The sequence below is a fragment of the Panthera onca genome, chromosome C1 (assembly GCF_046562875.1).
Source record: "Panthera onca isolate mPanOnc1 chromosome C1, mPanOnc1 haplotype 2, whole genome shotgun sequence".
NCBI lineage: Eukaryota > Metazoa > Chordata > Mammalia > Carnivora > Felidae > Panthera > Panthera onca.
Window position 1 is genome coordinate 219,686,826 of NC_138346.1, and position 18,264 is coordinate 219,705,089.

Consider the following 18,264-nt stretch of genomic DNA (forward strand, 5'->3'; position numbering starts at 1 on the left):
GGTGGGCTGACTGTTTACAAAAGAAAAATGCAAATCAGGAGCACCACAGACGATGTGCCGACTGGAGTCCCCACTCTGTCTCTTTCGGTCACGGCTCAAAGCATCCAGCACTGGCCTCCTTGCCTTCCTCACATTTAGACTTAACCTTCTTCTTCTTTTAATGTTTTTATTATTTACTTTTGAGAGAGAGAGAGAGAGACAGAGCGTGAGCAGGGGAGGGGCAGAGAGAGAGGGGGACACAGAACCCGAAGCCGGCTCCAGGCTCCGAGCTGTCAGCACAGAGCCCGACGCGGGGCTTCAACTCACAAACCACGAGACCATGACCTGAGTGGAAGTCGGACGCTTAACTGAGCCATCCAGACGCCCCTTGACTTGACCTTCCGGCCTTGTGCCTTGATCCTTGCCCCCATACCCGACAACCGTCTGCCTGTCCTACCGGGAACGTATCACCCCTAACCTCCCGCCTGGCGGCAGATGGCCAGCTGCCTGTTCACGGTGAGCAAAGTGAAGATTTCGTGTTCTCCTACAGGTTAAGAGGCCGGAGTTGACTGCAGCTACCTTTTTACGGGAAGAGAAAAGACCTCAATTCGTTGAAATACGGAAAACCTGTGTAAAGCCTCCGCCCCCTTACATCCTTCAGGGAAACAGGAGTTTGTTCCCAGAGGCTGGAAGAGGGAAAGGAGTCTGTGGGGATGGATGCTGCGTTTTAAGGAAGAAAGGCCTCAGGCCGCCCTGGGCAGTGAGGCTGGGACGGGACGTTGTGGTTTACGGAGAAGAAGGAGTTCCTTCAGGAGGTCACTGCAGGGTCAGAAAATGCCTTCTTTGGCAGGGTTTTCTCCAAAATCGGCACCTCTGGGGCTGAGCCTGGCGAGAAGGGGCAGGTCCCCCGTCCCTTGCGGAGGGCACGGCCCAGACCCTCCAGCCAGGCACAGGGATCTCCTGCCATGTTGGCCGGTCTTGTCCCTGCTCGAGGACACGGACGCCCAGCTCACACCTCAGCCTCCTCCCCCTGGGAAGGGCCGACTGTGCCCCATAAGCAGGCGGCGGGAGGCACGGCACAGGACGGGAGCCCGAGCGTCCGGACGCTGTCTTGCGTCCTGCTCAGGGGGGGGACTCCCCGCCTCGCTGGGCCGTGCTCGGAGGCAAGCGTGTCGGGAGAGGGCTGTTGCAATTCTACCGGAGAATCCAGAAGAGACGGTCAGCTCCCGTGTGTGAGTGCAGGTGTGGCTGTGTGTGCTGTGTTTGTGCGTGTGCGCGGGCGACCCGAGCTGGGCGGGAGAGCCGGGCCCCCTCTGGTGAACGGCTTCTGGGTTTGGGGGATGATTTCTGGGTCTGATCCCCTCTGTGACTGGCCAGCCCGCGGTGCACAGGGCGCCCCCCCGGGTATTGGGTTTTTCTGGGCCTCGTTTATCCTCTGGATCTCGTAGAACTAATGTTTGCTGCCCGGCTGTCGCCATCGCCCCCGGGTAGAGCAGGCGGCCGCGCCCATGCTGACACTCTCTCACCTCACGGGCTGCTCATTTAGCGCCCAGCCCGAACGAGCCCTCTCTGGAGGCTGAGCACAGCAAAGGCTTTGTTGGATTTTCAGCCAATTGTGGGGATTTTCCCCTCTCCGTATTGTATTCTTTTCACAGGAGTATCCAGTGAAGACGGTTAAACAAACATGACCCGCGTTTATTTAATTTCCCGCGTCCGCGTGGCCTGAGTGTTCCCATGGGCGCGGGCTCTCCCGGGTCTCAGGAGTCAGGATGGTTCAGTGCCCCCCACCTGCTCACAAGACGAAAACAAGCATCCGCCCTAATGTCGTCGGCGTCACCGCCCTGTGCACGCGCTCCGCCCGGACGAGGCATCGCTCCCCCTGTGGACCTGGCTACGCGCAAATGGGCTCAGGATCGCACGCGGGCCACGGCGAGGGAGAAGGCACGGAACCAGGTCTCCTACCTTTTGGATGCAGACCTCCTGGGACGACACCTCCGTATCCGTCAGCATCTGCTGCAAAACAATGGTGAGAGGGGGGGTTAGTTCCTGAGGAACCACATGCCCATCTCAGGCTGCGGCGGCTGTAAGCCGTGGGGCAGATCATCCGTCCCCTGAAATGACCAGGGGGCGGGCGACCCAGTGGCTTCTCCATGAGACGGAAGAACGTGCCCTGTTGAGAAGTCAGGGCCTTTCGTCCCACGGCGTCTGCTGGTTTGTTGAGAACCACGAGGGCCCCTCCTGGACGCCACGTCCCTGGGAAGGCAGCCGGGTCCTTGCCAGGATGGAGCCTCTCTGTGCGGCCCACCCCGGTCCTTAAGGCAAGCCACACGCTATTAAAAACAGGCCGGTGGGGGCAGGAAGACGTTTCGAAACGTGCAACGGACTCTCTCCTGTGTCCTGAGCTCCGCCAGCAGAGAGGAGCCCGTCTGGACGTGCCCCCCTTGGGCCACGCACGGCGAGCGGGAGGACGCACGCACCCGCCTGCATGGGGTTTGCAGTCTCTCCTGTGAGGCCAAGCCTGGCTGAGCGGCCGGCTTCACCCGGGGACCCGGTAGCCACGCTCCAGGGGGAGCCGCCACGGAGGAAGCAAGCGTAGAGGGTGGACGGCCGGAGCCTGGCGCGACCTGGCGGTGACCGCGGGGCTGGCGGGGCTGTGATTCGATGCCATCACTCCGCTTCTCCTCTCCTGGCAAATCAGAGGGGGCAGCATTGCTCTTTACTGCAGACCCCTGGGAAGCGCGTGCGGTTTTTGGAGGAAGCTTCTCACAGGAAATCAGGCGCAGGCAGACAGCGGCGGCGGCCCGGTCACAGAAGCACCCTAGGGTGGCCGTTCACGGCCAGCTCCCCCCCGCGGTGGGCTGTGGGCGACGCCAGGACCCCCGCCCCTCCCCCTGCCCAGGGACACAGCCTCGGGTGGCGAGGACAGCGAGCGCCAGCCGCTCTGCGTCTTTCTTCCACCCGACAATTTTGACTCGGAGCTTTTCTTGGCTCGGCTTTGGAGAGCTGTAGCGTTTTTGCCTGCCTGGCGTCTCCTCTTAAAAACCACCAAGCTGCACTCCAGAGGGACAGCATTTCAGCGACGGGTCCCCGAGTGCTTTCTAAGCTAAGCAAACTGACAAATTAGCTGTATAAATGGGATTTTCCCTTCTGGATCACAAACCCCGGGCGTAGACACGTCCATACGTCGCAACGTCGTTTCCATAAGAATAGAAACCGAGACTGAAGCTAATTGTGGAAGAACAACATGAGAAATGGTGTCAGATCCAAGGGTTTCATGTGCCCTCCCCTTAAAATCACACCAGGGCCCTTCCAAAGCACCAGCCCGGAGCCCGGAGCCCCGGCCAGTGCCCACGCAGGCCGGTGAGGGGCCGGGGTGCTACCATCCAAAACGCTGGCACGTTTGCCCGGCTCAGCTGTAATAACAATAAGTCGTATTTTTCAATGTTGAGAATTCTAACCAGTTGGGGATTTTATGTTTCTTTTAATAGATTCCGAAATTGCGGTTTGGAAGGTGGTTCTAAGTGGGGAGAGACTGAGCGGAGCAGGTGGGCAGCGCAGAGCCCCCGGAGGCCTTCCGGGGCATCCTCGGGGAGCCGGGGGCCCACCCGCGAGGGCCGGGGCAGGGTCAGCCTCAGGTGCCGGGGGCCGAGTCTGCCCAGCGGGGGGCCCGTGTTTCTACTCCCTCATGATCCGGCTTCGCGCTCCGAGTCCAGAGCCAGGAAGCCTGGTCGGTGGCTCGGTCAACTGGGAGCGAGAGGACGCGGCAGACGGCCTGACTGTCGGCAAAGCTGTGGCTTCCGGAAGGGGCTGCCGACGCCCAGAGGCCAGAGACGGGGCCCACCCTCCCGCTGGGGGCTGCCCAGGCCTGCACCCTGGACACGTCCACCCAGCAGGATGGAGACCTGTGTCAGCACCACACAGAGCCGCGGGCTCCCTGCTTGGGTCATGAGGTCCCTCAGACCAGGTGGACCTGCCCCTTATGGGGGGTCGGGGGGCAGCTGGATCCAGGAGGAAAAAACCGCGTCTTATCTTTCTGAGCCGTGCAGTGCCCCCGGGCGGCGGACACAGCCATGGGAAGCAGCCGCGGGAGGGGAGCGCCCGTGGGACGGTTTCTGTTCCTGGGAAGTCCCGAGCCCTGAGTCATGGCCCTTCGGGACTGAGTCGCGGACACCACGCGGCTGTTCCGCAAAGCCCGGGAGAGCGGGCTCCCCGTGACGAGGCTGCCACATGACTCTTTCCTGGGACCCGTTCACGGGCTGGCCTTCTCCGCCTCGACTGTGTCCCTGCAAGAGCCTGGGGACTCGCTTCTCTAACCACAACGCCAGCGTGGACATCAGGCATCCAGAGAAGCCGCCTCCAGCAGGGGACACGGCTTGGGAGGGCTGCGACCTGCCCACGGCACCCGAGGCCGCCCCGAAGGCAAAGTCCTGAGCTCCCTCTTGGGTGGCTCCAGCCCAGGCCACGGGCCGGGTCTGGTAAAGGGGACGCCCCCATCCCGTGGTGGCCCTGGGGGGGTCCCCCTTGTGTGTGGGAAGGAGCTGGGGTGCCTCCCAGCAGTTTCCGCTGCAGCCGAGCCTCCGCCAGCAGAAAAACTGTCTGTGGGGCGTGTTTTGGGTTAAAGGCTGGGCCTTCCTGGCGATTCTCGAGGTGCCGATGTTGTCTTTCTGGGGCAGTGCCGCCTGCACGCGCACCAGGGACAACAGGCCCCCACGCCGGGCCAGCATGGCTCGCTGCTCACCCCCCGCGCACCCAGCCTGGGCCCAGAGGCACTGGGTGGGGGCTGGGGGTGCAGTTGGCTGCCCTCTGGTTGGAGATCAGCAGGGAGGCACCTTCCTCTTCCTGGTGGGGAAGACGGCTCGTTGCTGGAATCTCACACCCGGTGCCCAGCTCTCTTCCTCCCAATGGGCGCGTCACGGAGAGCTTCGGAGAGAGCGAGGAAGCCACGTGCTCACCCGGGTGGGGGGCCTGTCAGCCCACAGCCCCACACGGGAGCCCTCTGGTCTCCGGCACGCCCCATCCTGGCCTCCAGGGTGGGAGCCGCCCTCCCTCTGCCCGCCGGCCCCTCTGTTGGCCTGTGTGCCATCCCGGTCATGTTTCCTTTTGAGTTCTGGTGGCCCTGACCTCCCTTTCTCCCTGCTCCCCAGCGGGGAGTGTCCTGGGCGGGAGGCCCCACCTGGACAGAGAGGCAGCTGGGGTCGCGCCGCTCCGGGCCGCAGAAGGGGCACGGCACCCTCTGTCCCTAAAGGTGGCACAGGCCATGTTCCCGCAGCGTGGGGCCCCAAGGTGGCCCTTCCGGCAGTCTCGGTCCTACGGGCTCCCCAGCCGGCATCCGAGGCACCTGCGTGGACCCTCCTGACTCAACCAGAGACCGCCGGTCACATAGCAGCAGGAGACGCCTTCAGGGAGAGCCCGGCCAGCCCTGTACGGAGCCCAGAAGACGGGGCCCGTCCTGAGTGCGGCCTTGCTCCCCACATCTGCGCTGTCCCTTACACAGCCGGCCCGTGTCCAGACCCACCGTGTCCCACGGGCTTTGGGCTGAGGGGGGCCAGAACCACTGCCTTTTGTCCGAGGCTCAGACTGGCCCCGTGGGACGAAGCATCCCAGGAAATCTGCCCGTTGCACAGCCTCGAGGCTCTTTTCTCCATTCTGGGAAGAGTCCCTCGAGGTCTGGGCACACAGGCTCGGAAAGGATCGCCACCTACCCAGGAGTCTGTGTCAGATGGGGACGTGGAGACGGCACTCACGCCACACTGTCCACAGAGTTGCTATGCCTGACACAAGGAGGCAGGGAGACCAGACAGGACGGAGCACCTCTGCGGGGTGGGGGGTGGACAGGCAGGACCAGGGTGTCTTCACCCCTCCTCTGAGCCTGGTCCTCGGCCCCCTTTGGGCTGCAGGGCAGTGGCCTGGAAACCCAGCTGTAGGACCGCAGGTGACCAGGAGGAGGCCCGCCACCCCAGTCACACGATGCAGACAGGGGAGGCCGGCGCTTTGAAGAAAGGAGTGTCCCCTCGGAGCAGGGGATGCCTGTTGCAGCAGCTTCCCTCTCTCTGCCTGCCCTGTGTAACAGCCTGCCTCGGCAGGCAGGCACATCGCCATCCGCCATTCACCCACCACTGACCTCGGGTGAAAACCCACCGGACGCACCCCTTCTGGAGCCTCTCGGCCTCGGCCTTCCCCGCCACGGCTGCCGCTTTGCTGAAAAACCTCTTTATTTTGCTAGCTGAGCCTCAGCACGCGCGTTGCTGGCTGGCCGGCTGCTCTCGACCCCCCCCTCCACGCCCCAGCAGAAGTATTAGGTGTGTTTTGATTAAGCATTTTAGCCAAAAAAGGGAGGTTTGACCTCCGGCATTTCACTTCTTTTGCGGGTATCGGTGCCAGGATTGAGCTAAGTGGGGTTGGTCAAAACATCTTTTTTGACTCTTAAAATAAATACCCTCTGTTCTGCAGAAAGTCGGCCCGGAGTAGACACACACACACACAGACATCTCGTTCGTTCACAGCTCTGGAGCCCTGGCGCGTCCCCCGAGGGGGGCTGAGCTTTGGGGCCGGTGTCACAAACGGATCCCAGAAGGCGTCCTTCCCTTCAAAATACTTACTAAAGCATCTGAAAACAGACCCACAGGAGGGAACCCAAACGGAGCCATGACCCTGTGGACCCCCAAAACCAGACGGAAGTAGACGCAGCCCCAAGCCCAGCCCGGGGCCCAAGAGAACCCCCTCGGCTCTCACTTACTGACCTCCCACCCTCGACCTCCCAGCCAGACTCTCTCCGACCCGTTTCCCTCTTGTCGCCTGCTGCCATTCTCCACCCAGGGATGTTCGGCCAGGCCCAGAAGCGGCCAGAAGCTGGATCCTCGGCCCCTCCCCTTGAAGGAGCTGCCGGGGGTGGGGGGCCAGCTCGGTCTGCACAGGGTTGTCCCGAGAGGTCGGGCAGGGCCCAGGTGGTGGATGGGGAGCCCTCCCCGCGCGGTCCCCACACACAGCCTCCTTCTGATGACCTCTAGGACACCAGGGGCTCAGGTCCTGCTGGAGACACAGACCGGGCGGACAGTTCAAGACGGATGCCGGTGACCCCTTGGAGGTCAGCCGCCGTGGACTCTGTGTGGCCTGCCCTCTTAGGAGGGTTTCTGCCCAGCTGAACGGCGCCCTGGAAATGGGCCGGATGAGCCAATGGTCAGAACTAACAGAACGGCCGCACTTCACCCTGTTTCCTCGGCCTGGGATGCCCACGGCCTCGCGTGTGCGCCCCCCTTTCTTGGAAGACGGAGTTTTTAAAGGACAGCTCTCGCCTGTAGGTTTCTGTCCATATCAAAGTCCTGCCGGGAGCACCACCCTCCCTGGCGTGCACGCTGCATTGACATCATGGTCCCAGAGGCCACAGCAGGGGGGACGTGGTGACGGGGACCGGTGGGCGCCCCTCCCGGAGCCCCAGTCCCTCACTTGTGTCCACAGCCCCGTCCGGCAGAAGCTGTCGGGACCTGGCAAAACAGAAGGGGAAGCAGGGGCCCCAGGAGTCGGAGCAAAGGGCACGTGTCACAGAGCCGCTAAGTAGGGGGCCTGTGTCCAAATCCCGGCCTCTGGTTCCAACTTCTGCTCTGGAGGAACAGCGTCGCGGGGGAAAGAGGCCACACGGCCTCCCTTCCGAGCGGGACCCTCCCGGGAGGGGGCTCCCCACGGTGGGTCCACGGCCGGTGGCCTTCAGCAGAGCCGGGTGGTGGCCCCGCTGGCCGCCCCGCCGGGGGACCGGGAAGGGCGGGTTAGTCACCGGTGGCTGCCCTGGCTCCCAGCGCAAAGCTCGGCCGGTGTTGACACAGACGCTTGGGCTCTCAACCGGGAGCAGGGTAATATTTATTTATTTTTTGCATTAAAAAAATCGGCTTGGCTGTGATTGAGCTACAGAAATGATTTCTTTTTTTTTTTTTGAAAGGCGCCTTGGACCCTGTTTTCAGCTTTTATGCCTAAACAGATACTTCTCAGTTCTTTCAAGTGAGATCTACCCATGAATGCAGGCTCTCTCTTTACTCCTAAGAAAAATATTTACACAGTCAAGTACGGCACGAGAAGGGACGCGGGCTCCTTCAGAGGGCCCACCCCAGAGGCACATGGGTCCCACACCGCTGTTTACATTCCCAGCCCACACCTCCTCCCCGAGGGCGGCTCCCGCCTCCCGCCTGGGACCCTGCAAGCCTGGGGTCTGCACTCCACGCCTGCCTGAGAGCCCACACTGCCGTCCGGCAGGAGGAAACCGCCCCGTGTGGACGACGGCACAGTCCCACCTTCCAGACCCCTTTGTTGGCCAAGACAACCCGGCAACTCGGCCTTCAGGGCCCCAGGAGAGGAGCCCTTATCGGCACTCAGCCCCAGCCCGCTTTTCCCAGGGGCGCCCGTCCGAACCTCGGGTCTGGGCGTGGGGCGTTCGCGCTTGACCCCTGGGGAGGGTGGCGGGGCCTGCGGCTTCGCTCTGGCCCCAGGAGCTGACGATGGGCGGACCACGGTTCCTGGCCAGCGCGGCCTTGCACAGACCCGGAATCTCTGGGCGCGGCTCGCCTGTTTTCAGACGTGCCGAGAACACGCTGTTCGCTGGCACCATCCCGTCCTGGGCACGTGCCCTCTCCCGGGACCCCCTGGCCTGCCCGTCTGGGGCCCGCACCTTCCTTCCTGCAGAACGAATGGATCCCCCGGCCCTGAATCTTCCCCTCGCCAGCTTCTGGTCCAGTCCGCGCCTCCGAGGTCCCCTGAGGGCAGGACTCAGAGCCTCATTTCAAAAGGAGCACATTTTGTCTACACTGCCCCGTGGAAGGCGCCTCAGAGGCATTAAAATTGAGTCCGGGATTAGCCACTTGGGGGCAATGAACAAAACGGACCCCTCCCTCAACAACAGCACAGGTGTTAGGAAATGGGAGCCCCCCCGGGCCCCCCTCCAGTCTCCCGCTGAGAACCAGGAGTGAGGGCACACGGCCCTTCTGGGAGCCAGGAATCCCGGGCTGGAAGTGGGGGGGGGGGGGGTGGAGGAGGCAGAGGAAGGGAAGGCACGGGAACTGAGCACCCTCAGAAAGTGGCGGAGGGGGGGCGACCAGGCCTGGAAAGGCCCCGGGGGCTCGCGGTGTGTGTCCTCGAGTGCGAATCTGGACAGATGGGAGCAGGGCAGGGAGCAGGGGAGGAAGGAGGGGCTGCAGGGCACAGTTTCATATTGACCTCTATGTCCCTGCGTGACCGCAGCCCCCCTGTCCCTCCGTGACCGCAGCTCCCCGGCCCTGTGTGACCGCAACCCCCCCAGGCCCTCCGTGACTGCAACCCCCCCATCCCTTCATGACCGCAACCCCCCGTCCCTCCGTGACCGCAGTCCCCCTGTCCCCGCGTGATCGCAATCCCCCCGTCCCTGCGTGACCGCAGCCCCCCCGTCCCTGCGTGACCGCAACCTCCCGTCCCTGCGTGACTGCAGTCCCCCCGTCCCTCCATGACTGTAGCCCCCACGTCCGTCCATGACCGCACCCCCCGTCCCTGCATGACCACAAACCCCCATCCCTCCATGACCACAACCCCCCCGTCCCGCCATGACCGCAACCCCCCGTCCCTGCGTGACTGCAGCCCCCCCCGTCCCTCTGTGACCGCAACCCCCCTATCCCTGCATGACCGCAACCCCCCCGTCCCTCTGTGACCGCAGTCCCCCCCGTCCCTGCGTGACCTCAGTTCCCCCGTCCCTGTGTGACCGCAGCCCTCCTGTCCTTGCGTGACCGCAGCCCCCTGCCCCTCCATGACTGCAGCCCCCTGTCCCTGCGTGACCTCAGTCCCCCCGGTCCCTGCATGACCGCAGTCCCACCGTCCCTGCGTGACCTCAGTCCCCCCATCCCTCCATGACCCCAACCCCCGTCCCTGTGTGACCGCAACCCCCCATCCCTGCATGACCGCAGTCCCCCCATCCCTGTGTGACCACAGTCCCCCCGTCCCTCCATGACCACAACCCCCCCGTCCCTTCGTGACCACAGCCCCCCCATCCCTGCGTGACCACAGTTCCCCTCGTCCCTCCATGACCACAACCCCCCCATCCCTCCGTGACCGCAGCGTCTCCTGTCCCTGCGTGACCGCAGTCCCCCTTCCCTCCTTGACTGCAGTCCCCTCTGTCCCTCCATAACCGCAATCCCCCCGTCCCTCCGTGACCACAGTCCCCCCGTCCCTCCATGACCACAGCCCCCCCGTCCCTCCATGACCGCAGCCCCCACGTCCCTGTGTGACCACAGCCTCCCCGTCCCTGCGTGACCTCAGTTCCACTGTCCTTGTGTGACCGCAACCCCCCATCCCTGCATGACCGCAGCGTCCCCTGTCCCTGCACGACTGCAGTCCCCCCGTCCCTCCGTGACCGCAGCCCCTCCGTCCCTGCATGACCGCAGCGTCCCGTCCCTGCGTGACCGCAGTCCCCCTTCCCTCCTTGACTGCAGTCCCCTCTGTCCCTCCATAACCGCAATCCCCCCGTCCCTGCGTGACCGCAGTCCCCCCCGTCCCTCCGTGACCGCAGCCCCCCGTCCCTGCATGACCGCAGTCCGCACGCCTGCTCTGAGTCACTCTCAGGGCGTCTTCCCCGTTCACCACAGGTGGGCCTGCCATGCTGGGCTCCCGGCAGCCAGCGCTCAGGCTTCTGGGCCCCCTGGTTCCCACCAGTAGCTGCGGACCCACCGGGGGCTGCCTGGACGACAACAGGGGGACAGAGGAGGACCCAGGGCTGGCGGGGCCGGGCGGCACACCTGTCTCACGTGACACATTAAGACGTGGAGCAGCCGTCTTAGGAAGGGTTGTCGTCTCTCCGTGAAAGGGAGGGGGAAGCTCAGAGGCAGAGCCATCGTCCCGCATCGTCCCGCATCCGCACAGGGGGTGTGAGCCCGGGCTGCCAAGATCCAGGTGACGGGGGCCCGTGGGACAGGGCCCAGTCGGAGGGCGGGACGGGGCGAAGGAAGACAGAAGGCAGCACGGCCGTGGACTGGCCCGGCCTCCGCTCCCAGGTCTCCCAGACAGAGACGCAGCCCCTCAACCGCCCGTCTTCCCGATAAAGGACCCAGAGAGAGAAAGGCGATGCCACCAGCCCAGCCCCCACTCCCTCCCGCCCCCAAAGCCACCTTGTTAACAGTTCAGCTCCCTGGCTGACCTCATGCACATGCTCCCTGAGCGGACAGCAGGTCTGTGGCCCAGAACCACAGAGGCCCCCGGGTGACAGCTCCTGCCCCTCACTCCCGCCAGCCGCTGGCCTGCCCCAGCTGGGATTTGCTTTGTCCCCTGCATCTAATGCCACGGGGACACGGGCAGAGCTGGGGGCAGGCCTCGGGCTGACCACCTCCCCTGGGGGCTGTGGTGTCTGCAGGGGCTCCCTCTCTCTCCGGACCGACCCTCCCACAGAAGCTCAGAGATGAGAGGGTACAGGGGACCCCCGGCTCAGCACATCCCAACCTCTGGAGCACTGGGGCCTTTCCGACCAAGGCTCTGAATTGCCCGTGAGGCCAAGCGTGAGGCTCCTCCCAAAAGCGACGCTCGCAGTACCCGGGGCAGCTCAGATCTCGGGCCGCCACCCCCCGCCCCCCTCCCTGCAGAAGCGGCTCGGCTTGGAGCGGGACAGGACCCTGGGCTCCCATACCACAGGCCCCCTTCCTTCTTTCCTGGCTGCGGCTTTATGCCAGGCTGGGCTCTGGGCTCGGAGAGGACTTGCTGGTGGCACAGGCCAGCGAGGGCGCCCTGGCCGGGGTGCTGACCACACCGACCAGGCCGGACGAGGCCGCCGACCCCACAGGAATATCAGGTTCTGAGCCCCTTCTCTGCCGGGCTGTGAGCTGAGGTTCAGGCCCGGGGCGGCCTCCGCAGGCCCTTGTCCTGAGGAGACGTGTGCCCAGCACTGCACATGGCCCCTGGCAGACAGCTTCCTCCTCCTGCTTCCGGAAGATTGATGTCCCCAGAGGAAGAGCACGTAAATCACGAGAGCCGGGGACGCGTGGCACTTCCAATCAATGACTCATGACAAGTCATAACTTCCGCCGTCAGAAAGGGAAGCTCTGGCACGTCCAGGAGCCGAGCAACAGCCAAGCCCAGGAACTGGACACGCACGCCCCGGAAACGGGGAGAGAGTTCCGCAGGGCTGCTGGTTCCTGGAGCTGGCGCCCGGGCTTCCTTCCGAGCGCTCGGGTTCAAGAGGAGAAAAGCCACGAGCTGGAAGGAGCCGTGTGGATTTGGGAGGTCGCGGACCCTGCAGAGGGGGACCTGGGGGGCGGGGCTGACAGAGGAGACCGCACACCCCTGTGCTGCGGAAAGTGGGTGGTTCTATGGGGCCCCCGGTGGCCTCACTCACTGTCCTCCGTCGCTCTGAATGTTTCCCAGCCCCTCTGAGCGCACACAGAAGGGAACGTGCAGGTCTCAAAATCTCCCCGACTGGCTGCCCTGTCTGCCTGCTCCCCCTGGATCAGGTGGGTGCTAAGGTCAAGGGCAGGGTCTGAGACCCCAGTGTGGTTGTCCCGGAGCAGAAACAGCTGTAGAACCCAGACCCCACAGAGGTGAGCAGGTGAGTGAATGTGGGAACCCTTCGTGGAGGGCTCACCAAAACGCTGTCCCGGGCACTCTCCCCAGTGCCAGCCCGATGGTGGGAGGGGGCAGCCAGGTCATCCCCGCTGCGGGGGGCCCGGACCCCACGCCCAGGGCAATTCTCTGTGATCTTGGGGGCTGGGTGCCTATACAGCTATCCTAGAAGCTTTGCCATGTAGGAGCGGGGGTCTCCCCTTGCTAGGCTGGGCGTCTGGGCAGGTGCCTGGCCATCAGACAGCAAGGTCCGAGGGGCACAGAGCACAGCCCCTCTGATGTCCAGGTGGAGGACAGGAGGGGGCCCCGGTGGATCTGAGCCACGCCAGCGGAGGTGGTCCTCCCAGGCCCCGATACCAGGGGGCAGCCTCTCTGTGTCTATCCGCCCCCGACGCAGGGGGACCAGCGTCTCGTTGCCCGGGACTGTCTGGGGTGGAGCACCGAAAGGCCGCCGTCCCAGGAGACCCTCATTTGGTCCCTCTGCAGGAGGAGAGCCACCAAGGCTTGACCCACAGGAGGCCCCCCTCCCAGAAGGCAGGTATGTATGAGGGATAAGATCCCTAAAGAGAAAACCCACACAACTATCACACACAGGCCTAGGTCATCTGGGAGTCCGACACGCCCCCGGTACACGGAGATAAATTAACGAAAATGCCTAATGCGAGCATTTCCAAGAGCTTCAAAGAGCTGAGGGCTCCGGGCTTTGCCAAGACAAACAAAGCGGGGTGGGGGGGGTGGGCTGACAGGTGCCTGTCCCCATTCTTTAGCAGCCACTCAGACACTTAACATAGCCCGGCCAGATATTCTAGAATGTTCTTTCATGTTCCGGGCAGCCCGCGAACATTGTGTTTGTCCGTGGTGAGTGTCGGTGCATACAGGGCGCAACGTGGCTTTGGGGCTAATTTCTCCATTTCCTTAAATCAACACTCAGCTCTGTGGACGACAAGCCCGAGGGGACTCTCCCAACGCAGGTCTGGAACACTTGTCCTCCGAGGCCCCCATGGGCCGGCCTCGCCTTGCTCCGGAAGGCACTCACTGACAGCCCTGTGCACGTCTGTGCTGAGCTGGGTGCCAGGCAGTGTCCCCCCAGGGAACGGGCGGGGCTGCGTCTGGACGTCTCCGTGACAGCCCGTCCCAGAAGCCGCCTCGGGGACTCTGGGGCAGCCCTCCGGGGACTTGGCACCTCAGTGCCTCCCAAGGGGGAAAATAAATCACGGAGTGAGTTATGGGTTCTATCTGCACATTTGTCTCCTATCCTCAACCCTCTTTAGTTACAGAAACAGCCTGGGTATCGACAGAATCGTATTAACGCACTTCACCTTGACCCTGCCTACTGATAATGTGTTTCTTAAGATTATCCTTAATAATCATACGTGAGTACGAAGGGGTCACAGATCTCCAGGCGATGGCTGCCCAGACACGCTAGTGGGGAAGCCCCAAGCCGCAAGGTCCAGGGGGATGGGCTGGGCCGATGTTGAACTTGCCCCTTCCCCAGGGGAGCCCCCAGGACTCAGGCTCCTCATGGGCTAGGAGTTCCCACCCCTCCGGGGTTTGGGGTAAGCTCTCATCATCGGAAGGTGGGAGACTCCAGATTACCCCTCCACATTTCAAAGCAGAACCGAATTCCAATTCCCATAAAAATGGGGGCAGACAGAGCTTCCCGGGGATTGCGGAAGGACGGAGCACCAACTCACAGCCACCACTCGTCACCCTCCCCTTGGGGTGACGACGTGGGGGACAGAAGCCCTCTCCCCCCATCAAATTCTGGCCTCACGTCCTTGCTGTTTAATTATCTCATCTATCCAGTCGGCAAATATCGTGGACCCTCCCTCACCGTCGGATTCTGCACCCTCGCAAGGTGGTGAAACCAGAAAGACAACGGTCTGCACTCCTGACCTTCCCGCCCCCGGGTCCCCCACCCGCCCCTGGGAACGCTGAGCTCAGGGAGACCGAGTGGCCGGAGCGGCGTGGCACAGCTGACGAGCGGCTGGGATTCGGGCCGGGCCGCGCGCTGAGTCTCTGGGTCACACGGCCTCAAGACGGGCTCCATTCGGAGACCCGGTGGGGGGCTGGGGGCAGGGAGGGGGTGTGACGCAAAGGAGCCGGACTTTGTCTCCCACAAAGAATGTTCCCGATCTGTGGGGAGGAGGCCTCGCGGCAGAGCCCCGAGTGCCCGGGTGTTTGGTCACAGCTGCCGGGCTGACTCGAGACCCCCGTGCGTGGGGGCGGGGGAGGCAGAGGGCCACCAGACGAGACCGCACACTTCCTAACGGGACCCAATTACAGCAGCAGCTGTGTGGGGGAACTCGGCGCTGATCCGCTGTGAAAAATGGGCAGCGCTCGGAATCCAGCGGCATCCGCGCGACTGTCCCCCGAGGCCGGGAACCCCGCGGCCAGGCTTGCTGGGGGGGAGGGGGTGCAGGGGGTGGGGCAGGTGGAACCAGCAAGGCTCCAGCCTCCTGCATTTCCAGCTCAGGGTCGGGGGTCGGAGGTGCCCACGGGGAATCCTGGAGGACTGCTTCCCACCCTGGGGCCCTCGAGGGCTTCTGGCTAACATGGAGCGTCAGCCTCACCCTCTCCCTTCCGGAACCTTCGCGGAGCGGGGCAATGCCCCAGGAGCGGCACGGAGAACCCGGGCTCGGAGCCCCATCTGGCCTTTTACAGGAGAAGCGCGCCGACCCCGGGCCTGCGGCAGACGCGGCTTCCCAGAGGACGGAGATGGGAGCTCTCCCATCCAGCTGCAAGCCGCAGATGCAGGCACAAGGCTTCCTGAACATTCTGTGGGAACGAGAGGCTTGCACGGGCAGAGGCCGCCCTCCTGTCCCAGGGTGGAGGACGCCCAGCATCGAGGCAGGACTCCACGCGGAAGAAACGTCGTAGGTTTTTCAGTTCCGATGCCCCAGGTCTGCGGCCACCACGAGGGGACCCTCCAGGCAGGTGGGAGAGGGGTGGCCAGCGAGCCCGGCGGGCAGAGTTCCCAAGAACACCTGATCCTGCCGACAGCTGCGGCCGCGCGGCCTGGGGACCGCGGGGAGCGCATTCTCAGCTGTAGCCTCCCACCAGGGAAAGTCGGTGTGAAATCGGACGCGGTCTGAAGCTGCTCCGTTCGTTTCCCTTTCTTTCTTTGTGGCCCTGCCTGTTTTCCGACAGGGAGAGGCTCTCAAAGTTGGCGCGAAGCGAGGCCCAAGCCGCCACTCGGAGTTTCTGCCTCCAGCCTCTGGGCTCCGCTGGGTGTTCGGCCTCCCCTGAGATGCGGTACGGTCCCTTCCGGGGGCAGGGGCGCATGCTCATCCCCAGACGCCTCGGGGCGGGGGGGTTGTCCTCGTAACATCTGGGGACCTGGAAGGCTATTGTAATTGGCAGCCTCGAAACCGCCTTCTGGAGAGTGGCCTTGAAACCGCCTTCCAGAGAGCGGCTGGAACATTAGGAACCACACGGCAGGTGCCGATGGAGGCAGCTGTCTGGGTGGGGATCCTCAGCTATGGAGCTCGGGCCCCCAAACTGTCCTCTGGCGATTTCACTTCATGATGATGTGGGCTGGGGGGGTTACCCTGCGGCCCCGACCGCTGCCTGTCCCGCCTCAGCCACAGCAACACCTCACAGGCAGCTGCAGGGTGAGTACCGGCCAAAGACAGAGGCCAAAGCCCCTGCTTTTCCCCCACACCCCTGTGCACAGTGCAGTCTTCTCCCACGTCGCCTTGCCCTGCTCTGCAAAGGTGGCCAGCACGTGTGCAGGTCCTGGGGCCGTGTCACCGTCTGAGGAAGAGGAGAACCCTGCCCGGTTCTGAGAACCGGCTCCGAACCCCACCGCTGTCCTGGGGCCTGCGTCCAGGAAAAGTGTGCACACCTCCCTCCTTCCTCCCCGTGGTCCTGGTTTCCCTGAAGCTGGAACATGCCACTGAGTTCACAGACCCTGGAGGCATCTGGACGGGAAGGCGCTCGGATGAGCCCGGAGACCACGGCAAGAGCGCCTGCCGGCCTGGACGCGATTGCCGCAGCCCGGCAGCCCCGATGGGGGGTGGACGGCCCCTGGATGCTCGTTGGCTGTGTGTGCGCCTGTCAGTTTAATGTGACGAGGTCACCGTCTGTGTGCGGGGCGCACTCAGGAAGATGACCCCCGTTAGCTCAGGGGGGACAGTGCAGCACAGAGCGCACGCGGCTCCCTGGGCCGTGGTGGGGGCGGCGGCGCACGGGAAGACGGCCGGGCACCCGCGGGCCGCTGCCATCTGTCTCTTGGAGGATCCCCTGAGCCGGCCGGCAGGACACCCGCTTCCAGGGAAGCTGGGTCACGCAGCCCGTGCAGGGCAAAAAGAGCCTCGGGAAAACATCGGCCGCCTTTTCAGAAATGTTCTTGGACGCAGTTGGACTTCGACTCCATTCTCGGAGCTGGGGGATTTTGGTCGATGGCATGATGTGTTCTTTCCGAAGACTGAAGCGCGAGCTGCAGTGTGCCAGGCGGGGGCCACGGGAGGGTCTGTGAAAGCACTGCCTGCGGGTGTGGAGGCCAGCATGGCCCCACCCCAGGAGAGAGGGAACAAGGGAGGGGGAGAGAGGGAGAGCAGGTGCGCCGGGACATCCCCACGCGGCAGAGACCCTGGCGGCCGGGGTAAACAGACGAGGGTCTGACAGGTAGACGCGCGGGACGGCGTTCCGGGTGGGCGGGCTCCTGGGCAAAGACGCCACGCTTCGCTAAGGACACCGCTCGCCTGGACTCCCGGTCAAGCCTCAGCTTGACCCGCCATTCCCTCCCCAGGCCAGCTTCTGGAACGAGCCCCTGGGAAGGCAGAGCAAGACGAGACCCCCGTTCTGGCTGACCCTTTGCCTGGACTCTCGTCTCGGCTGGGCCACGACCCCTCTTCCCGGGCGGCTGCCACAGCGTCCCTTTTGCCCGCAGAAATGGACGGCGGTCCAGGGAGGTACAAAAGGTCCCTTCTCTGACCTCCGGTGTGGGGTGTTGTGCTTGGCCTCGCGGGCTTCATGACGGCACGTTCGTGTGCGTAACGGACACAGTTGACCCTTCAGAAACACGCGGTCTGGGAGCGCCGGCCCCCCGAAGAGCTGAGTATAACTTTCGACCCCTCCCCAAACTTAACTAACAGCCTGCTGTTGACGGAAGCCCTACCGGTCACCGAAACAGTCGGTTTACACAGAGCTTGCGTGTTACGTGTATCGTGTCGTACGATCTTACGATAAGGTCCGCTAGAGGAAAGAAAACGATACTAAGAAAATCACAGGGAAGAGGAAATACCGTAACGCACTGCCTTGAATGAGGAAAAAACCCGCGTATAAGTGGGCCCGCCAAGCCCCTGTGGTTCAAGCATCCGCCGTAGAACCCTGTCAGTGGGGGCTGCCCGGGGGTTGCAGGTTAAAGCAGAAGATTTGGGGGGCCCGTCCCCCACTGCACACTTGAGACGTTTTGTTTCCGAAGGCAAACGTATTCACGGACCTTCATGGGTTTTCCTCCCTTCCCTGGAAACTCTGTGCTTCTGTCCCCTGGGGCGGTGCATGTGGCCGTGGACAGGGCCTCCCCCGGGCTCTCCTTCGAGGAGGGACGTCCTCAGATTGGACCAGCGTCACCAGCACGGGGGCGGCCTCCTGGCGGGAGATTCTTTTTTTGTCTTGTTTTCCCCTAATGGAAAAAGGTTTATTTGAATAAAACTGTAAAACTCAGATGTAGCCAAGAGGCCACATCTCAAAACAGAACCGGAGGAGGAGTGCAGGAGGCCCCAGGCC

At 63.6% G+C, this 18,264-nt stretch overlaps 1 protein-coding gene and 1 long non-coding RNA gene across 7 annotated transcripts in view; one reads left to right on the forward strand and one right to left on the reverse strand.

Annotated features, from left to right (window-relative positions):
- PRDM16 (PR/SET domain 16) overlaps positions 1-18,264 on the reverse strand; it is a 309,274-nt gene that overhangs the window by 154,790 nt on the left and 136,220 nt on the right. For all 5 annotated transcript variants that reach the window (XM_081796466.1, XM_081796464.1, XM_081796465.1 and 2 more), the window contains exon 3: positions 1,942-1,992. In XM_081796466.1, coding sequence (XP_081652592.1) covers positions 1,942-1,992 — 51 coding nt within the window. The remainder of the gene's footprint in view (positions 1-1,941; positions 1,993-18,264) is intronic.
- LOC145715687 (uncharacterized) lies at positions 11,462-17,057 on the forward strand. Of its 2 annotated transcripts, none has more exons than XR_014138130.1 (3): positions 11,462-12,517; positions 13,018-13,069; positions 13,803-17,057. It is a non-coding gene; the product is annotated as an uncharacterized LOC145715687 (long non-coding RNA). The 2 variants fall into 2 exon arrangements; XR_014138131.1 differs by lacking the exon at positions 13,803-17,057 and adding an exon at positions 13,463-13,787.